Source organism: Myotis lucifugus, unplaced genomic scaffold (assembly GCF_000147115.1).
Source record: "Myotis lucifugus unplaced genomic scaffold, Myoluc2.0 scaffold_222, whole genome shotgun sequence".
NCBI lineage: Eukaryota > Metazoa > Chordata > Mammalia > Chiroptera > Vespertilionidae > Myotis > Myotis lucifugus.
The window spans coordinates 784,778-802,420 of NW_005871270.1; the positions used below are offsets into that span (position 1 = coordinate 784,778).

At 43.0% G+C, this 17,643-nt stretch overlaps 1 protein-coding gene across 4 annotated transcripts in view; it reads right to left on the reverse strand.

Annotated features, from left to right (window-relative positions):
• MAST2 (microtubule associated serine/threonine kinase 2) overlaps positions 1-17,643 on the reverse strand; it is a 133,386-nt gene that overhangs the window by 89,510 nt on the left and 26,233 nt on the right. For 2 of the 4 annotated variants that reach the window (XM_023761883.1, XM_006098155.3), the window contains exon 3: positions 991-1,022. In XM_023761883.1, the coding sequence (XP_023617651.1) occupies positions 991-1,022 (32 nt within the window). The remainder of the gene's footprint in view (positions 1-990; positions 1,023-17,643) is intronic. The other 2 variants (XM_023761882.1, XM_023761880.1) reach the window with 1 other exon arrangement.

The window sequence follows — 17,643 nt, forward strand, 5'->3', positions numbered from 1 at the left end:
CATATAATAAAAGGGTAATAGGCAAATTGACCCTAACAAAAGAACGACTGGGAATGACTGGTCACTATGACACACACTGGCCACCAGGGGGCAGACGCTCAATGCAGGAGCTGCCCCTGGTGGTCAGTGCGCTCCCACATGGGAGCTCTGCTCAGCCACAAGCCAGGCTGACGGCTGCCAGCACAGCGGTGATGGCGGGAGCCTCTCCCGCCTCCTCAGCAGCGCTAAGGATGTCCGACTGCAGCTTAGGCCTGCTCCCCACTGGCAAGTGGACATCCCCCGAGGGCTCCTGGGCTGCCAGAGGGATGTCTGACTGCCAGCTTAGGCCCGATCCCCCGGGGAGCGGGCCTAAGCCAGCAGGTGGACATCCCCCAAGGGGTCCCAGACTGCAAGAGGGATGTCTGACTGCCAGCTTAGGCCCGATCCCCCGGGGAGCGGGCCTAAGCCAGCAGGTGGACATCCCCCAAGGGGTCCCAGACTGCAAGAGGGCACAGGCCGGGCTGAGGGACCCCCCCCAAGTACACAAATTTTTGTGCACCGGGCCTCTAGTATATATATATAAAAGCCCAGCGACTAGAACAGCAGAACGACCAGAACGACTGGTGGCTATGACGTGCACTGTGGCAGCCAACCAGCCTAATCTGGGCCCCGATTGGCCCCCCCACCTCAGCCGGCCCAGCCCCCAACACCCCTATCGGGGGCAGGGCCGGCCACCAACTGCCCGCCGCCACTCCCTGGCCAGCCCTACTCCTGATCGGGGGCGGGCCAGCAGGCCAACTGCCCGCAGTGTCCCGCCCCCCCCCCAGCTGGCCCCGCCTCCGATCAGCCCCAACACCCTGATCAGGGGTGGGGCTGGCCAGCCAACTGCCCGTGGCCCCTCCCCCCCTTCAGCCTGGCCCAATGGGCCCCCATTAGGGCAGGCCAGCCGGACCCCACCTGTGCACAAATTCGTGCACTGGGCCTCTACTAATGTAATAATCATCTACTTACAAACTGCCTCTTCTGGGAAGGCTCAACTCCTTCTGAAAAACAAAACACAAACATGTTAGATAAATAGGACCCATCTTGGTCCTACAGGTCTATACTAAATGTCCTAGGACAGTGGTCGGCAAACCGCGGCTCGCGAGCCACATGAGGCTCTTTGGCCCCATGGCATGGGCCACGAAGCTTCAATCGCACTGTACGTGCGCGCCCGCACGTGGTATTTTGTGGAAGAGCCATACTCAAGGGGCCAGATTGCCAACCACTGTACTAGGGGATTTATAGTATCCTATCTAATCCTATCTAATAAAAGAGAAACATGGTAATTAGCCATAACTTCGCTACCCTTCCCATTGGCTAATCAGTGAGATATGCAAATTAACTGCCAACCAAGATGGCGGCCGGCAGCCAGGAAGCTGACGCGAACAGGGAGGCTTGCTTGCTCCAGTGACGGAGGAAGCCAGGTTCCCCGCCTGCCTTGCCGGCCTCTCAGCTGCTCTCTAAGAAACATTGTTACAAATATAGAAGCTAAACAATCCCCAGAAACCTGCTTTCAGTCAGCCGGGATCTCAGAGCTGGAGTCGCAACAAAGTTTCAAATACAGAAGGTAAACAAAGCCCAGAAACCTGCTTTCAGCAGCCAAGGTCTGAGCTAAAGCCGGCTCTCAGCTCCAGTGACAGCCATAGAAGGTAAATAAATCCCAGAATAAGAAGAAAAAGGAAAAAAGGAGAGGTTGGGAGCTTCAGTCACCCGCCAGCCTGAAAACGGCCCTCAGCCCCTCACCCAGACCGGCCAGGCACCCCAGTGGGGACCCCCACCCTGAAGGGGGTGTGACCAGCTGCAAACAGCCATCATCCCCTCACCCAGGCTGGCCAGGCACCCCAGGGGGGACCCCCATCCTGAAGGGGGTGTGACCAACTGCAAACAGCCATCATCCCCTCACCCAGGCTGGCCAGGCACCCAAGCAGGACCCCCACCCTGATCCAGGACACCCTTCAGGGCAAACCAGCCGGCCCCCACCCGTGCACCAGGCCTCTATCCTATATAGTAAAAGGGTAATATGCCTCCCAGCACCGGGATCAGCGGAGCAGCGAGGCCTCCTGGCCTGGGATCAGCGGAGCCACAAGGCCTCCCGAACCCGGGATCAGCGGATCAGCTGAGCAGTGAGGCCTCACTACCACCGTGTCAAGCAGAGCTGCAAGGCCTTCCAGCACTGGGATCAGCGGAGCCGTGAGGCCTCCTGGCCCTGGAGCAGTGTGACAGGGGGCAGCTCCCAAACCCTGGAGCAGTGTGACAGGGGGCAGCTCCCAAACCCCTGATCGCCCTGCGCTGTTGTGTGTGACTGGGGGTGGGGGCCACAACCTCCCTATCCGCCCTGCTCTGTTCGTGACAGGGGAAGGCGCCCCAACCCCCTGATCAGCCCTGCTATGTGTGTGACTGGGTGTGGCACCTCAACCCCCCCATGGGCCCTGCTCTGTGTGTGACGGGGTGGAGCCCCAACCTCCCCATCGGCCCTGCCCTGAGTGTGACAGGGGGGAGTGCCCCAACCCCCTGATCCGCCCTGCTCTGTGCGTGACAGGGGGTGGCGCCGCAACCTCCCCATCGACCTTGCCTTGAGTGTGACAGGGGGCGGCGCCCCAACCCCCCAATCGGCCCTACCCTGAGCGTGACTGAGGGTGGCATCGCAGCCTCCTGATCCGCCCTGCTCTGTGCATGACAGGGGGCAGCGCCCCAACCCCTGATCGGCCCTGCTCTGTGTGTGACAGGGTACGGAGCCCCAACCCCCCTGATGGGCCCTGCTCTGTGCGTGACAGGGGGCAGGCCCCAACCCCCTGATCAGCTGGCTCTGTATGTGACAGGGGTGGCGCCACAACCCCCTGATCTGCCCTGCTCTGTGCATGACAGGGGGCGGCGCCCCAACTCCCCAATCGGCCCTGCTCTGAGTCCGACCAGGGGCTGCGGGGAAGGCACCTAGGGATTGGGCCTGCCCTCTGCCACCTGGGAGGGGGCGTAAGCCAGCAGGTCATTATCTCCTGAGGGGTCCCAGACTGTGAGAGGGCACAAGTGGGGCTGAGGGATACCCCCGACCCCTGCCCGCCAGTGCACAAATTTTTGTGCACCAGGCCTCTAGTTATCTTAATAATGGCAAAGACTAAATATTTCTAAATGATAACCTTTTCCTTTGTCTCTTAAATTTTAGTGCAATTTTAAGTATCACCTCTTTATTCTTCCTTCCCCAAAGGAATGTCTCTTAGAATACTTGCGACACTTTCCCCACTAGATGGAACCATCTCACCAGTGTAGATTTCCAGGCACTCCTTAGGCCAGCCATTAACTGCTGATGAATTGTAAAGGATTCATGCCATTAGTTTGAGGGATATAAAAGGAATGAATTGATTTATTTTTTAATTAGAAGATATTTTAGATAAATAAATATGTACAGAAAATAATAAAGAGATGAATACACGTACCACTGGCATGAGAAAGAATCCTTACAAAAACATTTGGGGTCCCTGTGACTTGCTTTCCAAATCTATCACGCCCGAACTCCCACTAATCATCACTTAACAGCTATTCTTAATTTTTGTTTATCTTTTCTGTATGTGTTCCTGTATTTTATTACATATATATTCATTAGTTATACATAGTTTTAAAATTATATATACACAGTTTCAAAGTATATGTATTCATCTGTTGATATCAACATTATAATTGGGGAGATTCCCCTATGTGGATGTACTCTTGACCCTTGAACAAAGTGGAGATTAGGGGAACCAACCATAGTAAAAAAAATCTGTGTATAACATCTGACTCCCCCCCAAAAATTACAGTTGTTCCTCAGTCTCCACAGAAGATTAGTTTCAGGATTCTCTGCTACCAAAATCCACAGATGCTCAAGTCCCTTATATAAAATGACATAGAACAATGCATACAATCGGCCCTCCACATCCATGGATCCTCATGGATGGAAAATGCTATTTTCCGTAACAATTGGTTGAATCTACAGATGCAAAACCCAGGGATACAGAGAGCCAACTGTCTATTTATTGGAAAAAATCCACATATAAGTGGACACATGCAATTCAAACCCGTGCTGTTCAAGGTTCAACTGTATTTCACTTTAGTTCATTAATTTTTAGTAGTCAGTCATCCAATCTATAAATACACTAATATTTATTTACCCATTCTCTAGTAAGTAGAAACTTAATTTTCTTTCCATGTTTTTCTTCTCCATCAAAATAATGCTCCTATAAACATGCTTGTATTTATTATCTCATGCACACGTATTTTGTAAAAAAAGTTTCTTAGAAGTATACACTAGATGTGGAAATGCTAAGTCATAAAGTGTCAGAAATTGCTCCCCCAAACTGCACCAACATTCTGTAAGAGTTCTTCCCACACCGGTCTCACAAATTCCTGACACTTATAACTAAAACTCTACTCAACATTTCAAATCCAACATGGTCCAAACTGAACTTGTTCTTTCCACTAACACTAACTCCATCCACAGCCTTTCCCCATCTCAGATGATGGTGATTCTATTCTTCTGGTTGTTCAGACAAAAACTCTGGATGTCTGGACTCCTTTGTTTTTGTTTGTTTGTTTGTTTGTTTTCATAAACCCCACAGACCATTCCTCAGAAATTTAAATGGCTCTAACTTTAAAATACATCCAGAATACAACCATTTGCCACTATCTCCACAGACATACGCGTACACTCTTTTAAACAAAAATCTTAGATTTAGTCATGTTTTAGAAATCAGAACTTGGACGGGGGGGGGGGGGGGGGGGGGGGGGGGGGGAAAAAATAAAAAAAAAACAAAAAAAAGTTATATATTGTATAACACCCCGAAAATGTATTAAACACATTAAAATTTCTATAGCAAATGTATGATAGCCACAGTAAATATGATACTCTAAAGAGTCCCAGTTCAATTTTGTTAAGTTTTTCTACTAAATGAGTTATAAAAAACCCTGTTTTTTTTATTAAATCTTTATTGTTCAGATTATTACATTAGTTATTCTTTTTTCCCACCATAACTCCCCTCCACCCAGTTCCAACCCCACCCTCTGCCCTCACTCCCCACCCACTGTCCTCATCTATAGGTGCACGATTGTTGTCTAATCTCTTCACTCACCCCCACACCCCTTTCTCCCCCCGCCCCCGCAAGAATAGTCAGTCCATTCCCTTTCTATGTCCCTGATTCTATTACAATCACCAGTTCATCAGATTATTTATTCACTTGATTTTTAGATTCACTTGTTGATAGATGTGTATTTGTTGTTCATAATTTGTATCTTTACCTTTTTCTTCTTCTTCCTCTTCTTACAGGATACCTTTCAGCATTTCATATAATACTGGTTTGGTGGTGATGAACTCCTTTAGCTTTTTCTTATCTGTGAAGCTCTTTATCTGACCTTCACTTCTGAATGATAGCTTTGCTGGATAAAGTAGTCTTGGTTGTAGGTTCTTGGTATTCATCACTTTGAATATTTCTTGCCATTCCCTTCTGGCCTGCAAAGTTTCTGTTGAGAAATCAGCTGACAGTCGTATGGGTATTCCCTTGTAGGTAACTGAGTTTCTTTCTCTTGCTGCTTTTAGGATTCTCTCTTTGTCTTTTGCTCTTGGCATTTTAATTATGATGTAATGTGCTAGGGTGAGGGACTGTGCCATGGAAGGGTTACAGAATGTTACAAAATGTGCTGGGAGGGGGGACTGACGTATGGGGAAGGATTGTGTTGCCAGGATATGAGGATTGTGTATGTGCTGGGAGGAGGGACTGACGTATGGAGGGGGGTTGCAGGGTTAGGAAACATGGAAGAAAAATTGCTAGATTGTCTTAGACCAGTCAGGTGTGACTCTGTTTACCCCCCCTTTGTGCTTATGAACTTTCTGTGAGTTTCTAAGGTAACACTGTTTTGCTATAAAAATCATAATGCACACTTGCTCTTTACCACATGCCGCGAGGCTTCCCAGAGGTGGAAGGTACGGGCTGTGGTCAGCTGGCCAGCTTAATAAAAAGGCTTTCAAATTTAAATTCTGAGTCGGTGGTCTATCTCGTTGAGCCAACCCATAACATTGTCTTGGTGTGGTCCTCTTTGGATTCCTTTTGTTTGGGGTTCTCTGCGCTTCCTGGACTTGGAAGTCTATTCCTTTCACCAGGTAGGGGAAGTTTTCTGTCATTATTTCTTCAAATAGGTTTTCAATATCTTGCTCTCTCTCATCTTCTGGCACCCCTATAATTCAGATGTTGGTACGCCTGAAGCTGCCCCAGAGGCTCCTTACACTATCTTCATATTTTCAGATTCTGTTTTCATTTTGCTTTTCCGGTTGGGTGTTTTTTGCTTCTTCGTATTTCAAATCTTTGACTTGATCCTTGCGACCCTCTGGTTTGCTGTTGGGAGTCTGTATAATATTCTTTATTTCAGTCAGTGTATGCTTAATTTCTAGTTGGTCCTTTATCACAACATCGAGGGTCTCATTAGATTTCTTGAGGATCTCACTACATTTATCGGCGGTCTTACCAGTCTTTTCGAGGATCTCACTACATTTATCAGCGGTCTCACCAGTCTTTTCGAGGGCCTTACTCAATTTATCGGCGGCTTCTAAACAGTTCTTTAAAGACCTTAAAAGTGTGGTTTTGAACTCTATATCCAACAGTTTGCTTTCCTCCAATTCTTTCGTTTGTGTCCTGTTTCTTTGTCTCGGCATTTTTTTATGCTTCGCTGTGTCGATAGAGTGCCTTTCTGTGCTAAGAGTCCCAATTACCTGAGGTAGACACTCTTGGTGCACCCCCTTGTGGGCTTTGTGCACAGTCTTGTTGTGGTTAAGCCTTGATTGTTGTAGTTATCACTGTGAGGAATTGACCTCCAGGCCAATTGGCTGTGAGAATCAGCTGTGTCTGCGGTGGGAGAACTTCTGTGCTGGAGACACCCCTCTGGGGCTAGACTTGCTTCGATGGGGCTTTGGTGCTCACTGAGTCTGCCCCCTGAGTGTGTCTTTTATGGTTCCACGGAGCTGCAAGCTGGATGGTCCCACTCTGACCTCTGGGCTTCCTGGCTCCTGGATCTCTAGGAGGTGCTAATCTAGCCTTTGCCTGAGGCTATCCAGCAAAAGCCTCCCTGCAGGCTTGGGCGGGGCGGGTCCCACGGGATCAACAGGGCGGGGTTAGCAATTATGGCTGCTCTCAGTCTTGCCCTCAGAGGCTCTGCTTCTCAGTGTCCCAGTAGTCGCTGCAAGCCCCACGGAGAGAAAGCTGCCCTAGGGTTCTGAGCGATGCCAGACAGTCCCGCTTCTCCCGTATGAGTGTGGGTCCTTAGAGACTCGCCCGGAACTGGAGCTCAGAGCCTGAGACTCCCTCCCGATTGAAAACGACAACCGCGCCCTCAGCCTCCAGCCCGCTCCGCATGCACTCCGAACCTTAGTATTTTACTTCAGCACTGCACCTCCTCTGAGCCTCGGTATGCTTTTCTCTTTCCTCCTAGTTGTAGAACTTCCACTCAGCCAGCTTTCCTGTGGTTCTGGATGATGTCCGTTCCGTCTTTTAGTTGTATTTTTGAAGTGGTTGTTCGAGGCAGCAAACTCCCGTGTTTACCTATGCCGCCATCTTGGTTTCTCCCCTGTTAGTTTTTGGTACTGCAATCTAAGCCACCATGGTCCCTCCCTCAACCATCTCCCAACTAGTATCCCATTCCTGCTTCTACCCTTATACCTCTATAGTCTATTATCAACATAACAAAGTGATCTTTTATTTATTTTTTTAATTAGTGGAAGGGAGAGGGAGAGAGAGAGAGAAACATCAATGATGAGACAGAACCATTGATTGGCTGCCTACTACATGGCTCCCACTGGAGATCGAGCCTGCAACCCCGCATGTACCCTGACTGGAATCAAACTGTCACCTCCTAGTTCATAGGTCCATGCTAAATCACTGAGCCATGCCGGCTGGGCGAGCCCTACCAATTCTACCTATAAAATACCTATCTTAAGTCATCAATTTCACTCTATCTCCACTGCCATGTCCCCTAGACCTGTGGTCCGCAAACTGCGGCTCACGAGCCACATGCGGCTCTTTGGCCCCTTGAGTGTGGCTCTTCCTAAGCCTTAGGAGTACCCTAATTAAGTTAATAACAATGTACCTACCTATATAGTTTAAGTTTAAAAAAATTTGGCTCTCAAAAGAAATTTCAATCGTTGTACTGTTGATATTTGGCTCTGTTGACTAATGAGTTTGCCGACTACTGCCCGAGACCAAGCCAGCATCATTTTGTAACATCCATCTAATTGGTCTCCCTTAAGTTAATTTTGTTCACCTTAACTTTTAATGTTATGTAATGTGAATGTCATGTAATTAATATCTGCTTTCTAGGTAACATTATGTGAATTTAATAAATCAAACACTGCAGTTCAAAAAGATCTTTTTAAATTGGGTCATTTCTATTCTTAAAACGACTCAATGAATAAAGTCTAAAATCCTTTCTGCAGCCTACAAGGCACTGGCTGCTACTGCTTACCTCTTCAGGATCATTTACACAATTGTCCAGTCTTGTAGTCTGATCTCTTACACATGCAATATTCCCACTCACCTACAGGTCTTTACTCCTGCTCTCTCTACCTGAAATTCTTTTTATACATTCTTGGAGCTCAGCTTAAGCCTTATTTCCTCTGGGAAGATTTCCCTACACAGTTTCTCCAGCCTCCCTCTATATAATTCTAAGTCTTTACTATAATTAGTTGCTTAACTGTCTATTTTCTGGGACTGTTAGCTCTGAGAAGAGATTAGTCTTGCTCACAATAACATTCCTAGCACCCAGCACAATACCTAGTCTGGTGGGTACCAAATGAATATTTGATTAATAAATCAATGAATCAATCAAGTAAGTAAATGGTACTTACTAATATCGGTATTATCATTATAAGGCTCAAAATAGGATTCTGTTCATTGGGAATTAACACTGATGAAAACTGTCAACTGCAATTAGGTCAGCAAAAGGGGCTTTATGGAGAAAGGACATACTCTTGTTGTCACTTATTTATTGACAGTTGTCTGGCTGGTAGCTAGCTATTCCAGTGATTTAAAAAAAAAAATGCTTTCAGGCCCTGGCCAGGTGACTCAGTGGGTTGGAGCGTCATCCTGTACACCAAAAGATTATGGGCTCAATTCCCAGCAGGGCACATACCTAGATTGCAGGTTTGATCCCCGGTTGGGTTGCGTATAGGAGGCAATCCATCGATGTTTCTCTCTCACATCAATGTTTCTCTCTCAGTCTCTCACTTCCTCTCTCTTAAAAAAAAATCAATAAAATATATCCTTGAGTGAGGATTTAAAGAAAAAATGCTTTCAGGGAGAGTAAAACATTACCTACCAAAGAAATCTACTTTAAAGCCATATACTAATTGGCCTTAAAAGGACCATTATCTCTCTATACAAGTACCAGTTCTGGCAGCAAATAAATCTGCTGGAATGCACAAAAACCTCCCTTTCCCATGTAGCAAATGAACCATTACTACTGCTCTGGGCATGATGGTGTGTTAGCTCCATTTATTCACATTTGAGTGTTAGTCTATCTTGAGGTCAGGAGCCAAGGGGGAAATCAGTGTATATGCAGCTATGGTACTCCCATGAAACTTTAATGTATTTCATTCTTCTTGTTCTATTTGCTTGTTCCATTAAATTCACATCATCACTCTGAGAAAAGGTTCCAAAAATAGAGTATTTATATTTTGCAAGAACACTAAGAAACATGGGAAAGCACAGAAAATTTGAAGTTCAGAAAACTAGGTTCATGTTATGGCTGAAAAATATATAATTTGTGCAGCCTGGGATTTCACCTACCCATAGGCTTAGCTATAGTGCTTATGAAGGTCAAATAAAATAATGTATAGAAAAGTATTTTATTCTATAAATTGTGGCACAAATGACATGCTCTCATGAATCTGAAGAACAGTAAAGACAGTTTGATGATACTAACAGGATTTTTTTTCCTTTACTTTCCAATTACAGTTGATCTAACAGGATATTTCTACATGACTCAAGAGTCAGAAAAATATTTAAATACAGTTCTACTACTTACTTTGCTCATAAAATCTTGTTCCGTCATTAAACCTTTCTAAATCTCATTTTTCTTATCTGCACACCTGAAATAAAAATACCTATTTTGCCTGTCTCATAAAAGTTACCCCAAGGGCTCTGGCCAGGTGGCTCAGTTGACTGGAGCGTCTTCCCATACACCAAAGACTGAGGTTTTAATTCCCTCTCAGGGCACATACCTAGGTTGCAGATTAGATCCCTGTCAGGGCACATATAAGGGCAGCTGATCAATGTTTCTCCCTCTCTCTCTCTCTCTCCTTCTCCCCCTCTCTCCCTTTCTCCCCCTCTCCCTCTCCCTCTCTTCCTCTTTCTCTGGAATCAATAAATATATCCTCAGATGAGGATTTAAAAAAAAGTTATCCCAAAGCTAGAATAAGAAAATATATTTAAAAGCTTAAGGTTCTCATATAAAAAGATGTTCCACATCATATCATCAGGGAAATAGAAATTAAAATAATAACGAGATACGACTACAAACCTATAAGAAAGGCCAAAACCTAGAACACTGAATGCTGGGAGGGTGTGAAGCAACAGAAACTCTCATATACTGTTGCTAAATAATACAGCCACTTGGAAAGACAGTTTAGCAGTTTCTCCCAAAACTAAACACACTTCTACCTTAGGGTGGGGCAAGTGGGCTCCTTGGTATTTACCCAAAGGAACTGAAAACTTACGTCCTCACAAAAATCTGCACTTTGATGTTTATAGCAACTTTACTCATAATTGCCAAAACTTGGGTGAAACCAAGATGTCCTTCAGTAGGTGAATAGATAAATAAACCGTGGTATAACCAGATAATGGAGTACTATTCAGCACTAAAAAGAAATGAGCTATCAAGCCATGAAAGGCATGGAAGAAAGTTAAATGCATATTACTAAATGAAAGAAGCAAATCTGAAAAGGCTACATACCATATAACTTCAACTGTATGACCTTCTGGAAAAGATAAAACTATGAACACAATAACAAGATCAGTGGTTGCCAGGGGTGGGGGCAGGTGGAGATGAATAGGCAGAGCACAGAGGATTTTTAGGGCAATGAAAATACTCTGTATTATGATGATGAAATATATGTCATCATACATTTGTCCAAACCCACAAATTACATAACACCAAGAATTAACCCTAACGTAAACTATTAACTTTTGGGGTGATTATAGTGTATTAATGTAGAGTCACTGTTAGTAAAAAACATAGCATTCTGCTGAGTGATGTTAATAAAGGGGGAGACTATGCATGTAGGGGCAGAGGGCACCTGGGAAATCTCTGTACCTTCCCTCTCACTTTTGTTACAAACTTAAAACTACTCTAAAACAATCGTTTTTTTAAAAAACTGTGCCCCCCCAAAATAGCTTAAGACTTGACGGTTTGGATTATCATTAATACTAAGGAGTTGCATTTTTCTAATCTGACCTGCCTGTGCAAGCTAATGCATGAGGTGCTATTCTCCAAAAACCAACTCTGTCCTTAAAACACTCAAGAATAGAGATAGATTAAAAATGGCGGCAGAGTAAGTGGATGCTGCAGGGACATGCTCCCAGGAACAAACTGGTATTACAACTAAAATACAGAAAAAGGTGCTGAATAATCAACAGGAAACTCACAGGAGAGAACCCTGATACCCGAGGACCCAAAGTGCAGACCACATAGAGACTGGTAGGAGGGGTGGAGGCGCAAAAGGGCTGACGGGGTGCCCACAGACAGCAACTTAAGTCCCAGAGAGATGTCTCAGCTGTGGGAGGTTGCCACTGAGAACTGTGGGATCTAATCCCCAAGCTGGGCCCCCCAGCAGAGAGCAACAAAACTGAGGAGGGTACCCACATAACATCTGACTGCAAAAAGCAGTGGGGTGCTGTCTGCCAGGGAGTACCAGCTGAAAATTCAGGCACCCTCTTAAAGGGCCAACACACTAAACTCCCTGTGGAGCCACCCATCTTGTGCTCCAGCAGAGGGAGGGTGAAGTGGACTGGAGCTATGAGAGCAAAAGCTAGGACTGGGGACTTGGGGGATAGTCCTCAGAAGGCAGACACCCCAAGTTTTATGAGCTGAGTCATTCCCTCACACAGTGGAGGACATCTTTCCCACATAGACATTTGCCTTGCCTGGGGGGAAGACAGTTGACACACCCTATTGGAAAACACCTGGCGCTGAGGCCACTTAACCATTTGTACACCATAAGCGTCTATAGACACAAGCTGCAGACCGTTTTTAATCAAATTCAAAATATCATGGCAGTTAACTGGTTAAGAGATTAAAAATTAACAATTAGCCTCCAGGCAGAAGGAACTGCCCCACCCTGTTGAAAAAAACTCTCCCCACACCTGAGGACAATTACCTGGGGGCAATTCAAGTTGGAATCCTATCAGTCTGTAGGCAGAGGTGATTTCTGGAGCCCTTGAGTCTGTGCCTGATCTAATTAGTCAGAAACAGCCTTTAACACTGTCCTGCACTACAGATTGAGAGCTGTAGAGGATCCACCTAATACACAGTCACAAACCCAAACAGAAACCTAAAATGAGGAGACAAAGAAATAACCCCCAAACGAAAGAACTAGAGAATTCTCCAGAAGATGAGATAAATGAAGCAGAGATAAGAAATTTAACTGAGTCAGAGTTCAGAATAATGATGGTAAAAATGCTCAACAGCAAGAAAAAAAGATGTAGTAACTATGAAAAAAGAACAGTCTGGGATAAAGAATGACATAACACAAATAAAGAACACATTGGAAGGAATACACAGCACATTAGGGGAAGCTGAGGATCAAATCAGTGAATTAGAAGACAGAGTTGAAAATATCACTCAATGTCATCCTAATAAATTTCCAACACACAAAAAAAAAACACCTCAAGAATTTATTGCTTAGAGTCTCTAAAATTTTACTATTACCATATTGGATCCCTCCAACTGACAAACCTTTTTAAAAAAATCTTTATTGTTGAAAGTATTACATATGCCCCCCCTTTTTCCCATTGACCCCTTCTAGCCTGCCACCCCCACCCCTACCCCAGGCTTTCACCACCCCATTGTCTGTGTCTGTGCATTATGCATACAAGTTTTTTGGTTGATCTCTTCCCACCCACCTCCGCCTCCCCTCTGAGATTCATCAATCTGTTCCATGCTTGTATCTCTGGATCTATTTTGTTCATCAATTTATTATGTTCATTAAATTCTACATATGAATGAGATCATGTGATATTTGTCTTTCTCCGATTGGCTTATTTCACTTAGCATAATACTCCCCACAACTGACAAACTTTGATAGTCCCTGTAGAAGATGATATTTCCCAAAGAGCTTAATGTCTTACTACAATGAACAAAATAAAAATTCTTGAACTATATTCTGAAGTTGCAAAGAAGCTGTACACATTAAATTCTAGAGAAATAACCACTCACTCCCTTTCACTTATCCACAATTTATAAAGGTATTACATACAAAACAAACGGTGTTGTTCCCATGGGGAATCACTGTCTATCTATATGCATTACTCATTATTCACAATGACTAAAACCATAAAATATTTCCCAAGAAAAGACAAAGACCAAGTGTCCAAAGGCAGTAACCACTACCCCCACAAATAACTATGCAAGCCAAGAGTCACAAGGCTAGTGTTTGTACTTTATATCAATAGTCACCAGCATGGAGATGACTGTGGGCCAAAACTGTCTCTGCCTGAGGCAGCTGCCTCCCTGAGTCTAGCTCACACTTTCTACTTAAATTCTCAATCATATTCATTCATTCATTAACTCACTCATTTATTCATTCCTTTTCCATTGCAGTAGCACCAGTTTTCCAGAGAAGGAAAATAACAAGCTCTTAAAAAAAAAAAAAAAAAACATGCCGAAACCGGTTTGGCTCAGTGGATAGAGCATCGGCCTGTGGACTGAAAGGTCCCAGGTTCGATTCCGGTCAAGGGCATGAACATGGGTTGCGGGCACATCCCCAGTGGGGAGTGTGCAGGAGGCAGCTGATCGATGTTTCTCTCTCATCGATGTTTCTAACTCTCTATCTCTCTCCCTTCCTCTCTGTAAAAAATCAATAAAATATATTAAATAAAAAAAAAAAAAACATAACTCAACCTTCCACTCCACTAGAAGTGAATGAAGAATTGGGTTTTGGAGACAACTTCTCAACTGATATCTAAAATCAAGTGGAGGCGAGAGGCATTCTCCGCCACTGAAAAACTGGATATTTCGTTACAGAATTTGTAAGGAAATCCATAAAGTGTTACTAACATAAGTAACTACTGGGGTGAGAGTAGGAATGGAGAACAACATTCTGGGGCCCACTCAGACTCCATTGCTAATGACAATATTATCCTGTACTTCAGTGTTCCACTGAGTGAAAAAAGAAAAATATGTTTAACTATTTATTGAAATCAGTACTGATGACAATACCATCGTGTACTCTGAGTAAAAGACAAATATGTTTAACCATTTATTAAATTACAAGATAAATACAGAAAAGTACACATAGCATACAACTGAACAAACCAGTGTAACTAACAGGCAGATTTTTAAAAAATATATCTTTATTGATTTCAGAGAGAAAGGGAGAAGAGATAGAAAGATCAATGATGAGAGAGAATCACTGATCAGCTGCCTCCTGCATACCCCCCATTGGGGATAGAGCCCACAACCTGAGCATATGCCTTGACCAGGAATGGAACCATGACCTCTTGGTTCATAGGTCAACGCTCAACAGCTGAGCCTTGCCAGTTGGGCCAACAGGCAGATTTTTAAAAAATGTATATTACCATCAACCTAGAAGCATTCTCATGCCCCCTCTTGGAGTCACTACCTATGACACTCCTCCCACAAGAAACCATCATCTTGATTTCTAATTTTATAGATTAGTTTTGGTATTTTGGCATTTTCTTTAAATTGAATATACAGTACATACTCTTTTGTATCTAACACTTGTGCTCAACATATGTTTAATTCAAATCCCAGAAAGCAAAAAGTAAATGAAAAAATTACAATATTTGAAGTAATAATGGCTAAGAAATTTCCAAAATTAATAATAGAAATTAATACACATTTACAGGAAGCACAATGTACCCCAAGAAGGATTGATTTTTTTTTTTTTGTGGAAGGATTGATTTTTTAAAAATTCAGACTAGGTAAATGATAGTAATACTGAAAAACACAAAAGAAAAAAATCTTAAGAGTCAGAGAATAAGATCCATAATCTTTGAAGTAACGACAATTAGAGTGGCAATATGTTTCTCTATGATAGAAACCAAAGACAGCTAAATAACATGTACAAAGCGTGAAAGAAAATGACTAACAACTAAAACTGTGCACCTATACAAACTATCTTTCAAGGTCAAGGGCAAAATAACATTTAAATAAATGTAAGCATTTACTACCAACATTCCTGTACTATAAGAATGTCTAAATGGTGTACGTTAGGGAGAAAAAAACGATCCCAGAAAGAAAGTTTAAGACTCAAAATGAAATACTGAGAAAGAAAACTAATAAACTTATGTAAATCTCAATAAGTACTGACTGTATAAAATAACAACAATAGCAGAAATACCTAATTTATAGAATTTTTTAAAGGAAAAAGTTAAAATATTGGACAAAAATAGCATTAAGTTTGGAGTGGGTTTTGAGAGGGAAGGATTCCTTATGGTGTTCAGGAGGAGGTTAAAATCTGAATTTGTTCTAACTCAGCAATAAAGTTAGAAAAATCTAGTAAGAAAACAAATCAAAAAAGCTCTATCAGTATTTTTAAATGGCAAAAAAAATGAAGAAAAAGAAGCAATAAGGTATAGAAATGTAGGACATGGAATGCAAGAAATAATATGGCATGAACAAGGTCAAATATACCAGTAATCATCATAAGTATAAATAGAAACATTTACCCGTATATACAGAAAAAACATACAACATACTGCATGCCATTTGCAACAGCTATACCAAAAGCAAAATGACATGGAAAGGTTAAAATAAAAGGATAGTTGGGCTTTAGAAAAATTAACAAGACAGAAAAACTTCTGCTGATATTGATCAATAAACATATCTTAGGTGAGGTTTAAAAAACATTTAAAATCCAAAAAAATTTTGTCAACAATAATGTTTTCCAATATGCATTATGTTGTCATATGTTCTCCAAAATAATTAAGTACCCCTAAACAATGGCACTTTAAGTACTTTCATTTTTGAACATCAAAGCCAATAAAGGGGGTAGGAAACACTGCACAATTCTCCTGAGAGTAATAATTTTATAAACATAACAAATATTCTCAATTCAAAACCTGGAAAACTGGGTTCTCCATATAATGAAAACTGATTACTGTATCTGCCTTATGGTCAGATTCTTACTTAACGTGAAAATGATGAAGCCAATTTGTTTATTGTGGCTAGTATCTGACCTTTCAAAGTTAAAATAAAATCACCTCCCATAAAGTTGATTGGGAAATAAGGCAAATATAAAAGTGCCTTCTTTGAGACTGAACAAAAATTGTACACCTATGGATGAGGACAGTGGGGGGGGGGGGGGAGGTTAAGGGCAGAGGGTGGGTTGGGAACCCGGTGGAGGGGAGCTATAGGGGGAAAAAAAGAGGAACAACTGTAATAATCTGAACAATAAAGATTTAATTTTTTTTTTTAAAGTGCCTTCTTCTATTCACAAAGAACTTCAACTTCAAAAATCTCTCACTGGAGATGCTCCAGAAGTAGCAGCAGGATGAGAACCAATGTTTACCATAAGGAAGACCCAAATCTGACCTGCTCTTCATGCAAAACAACGTCAATTCCTACACAGAATAGAGGCTCCTCTAGTTTAAAAGAAAGATGCTCACACATTATCTCCCAGATGCTGTGTGTGACCATGCAAGCTGAAACCACTACAGCTTTTTTCTAATAAGTAGGAATGAGGCCAATACACAGAGCAGAGAAGCTGAGCAAAAGACACTAGATTACCCAACTCTGAAACCCATCCAAACTCTTTCCATATTTGTCAGTCAATACATTCCTTTAATATTTATGAACCAGGAGGTCATGATTCAATTCCAGGTCAGGGCACATGCCTGAGTTGCGGGCTCCATCCCAGTATGGGGCATGCAGAAGGTAGCCAATCAATGATTCTCTCTCATCATTAAAGTTTCTCTCTCTCTCTCCCTCTCCCTTCCTCACTGAAATCAATAAAAATATATATATTAAAAAATATATATATATATATATTTTAAATATTCAAAGTCAAGTTTTCTGTTACTTTCGTTCAGAGTATCCTAACCTATACACCTAGCCCAGCCACTTAGAAGTTGTCTGTCCCTGAGGAAGTTGCTGAGCTTCACGTATCTGAAAAAAATGACCTATCAGAAAACTCACCACCAACTCCACTGCTATCACCCCTCTCCATCCATTAGATCTTCTTGCCTTTTTGACCACAACAGTCTCATAACTGGTCTTCCTGCTACAGCCCTTGCCTCTATAGTCTATTTTCAATATGACAGTGGAATACAGAAGGGAAGGCATTGAGTTTTTCAAAATCTGACCATGGTTATATAGCTAGAATATGGCAGAACTATAATCTGAACCAATCTCCTGTTCCTTCTTTCAAATTAT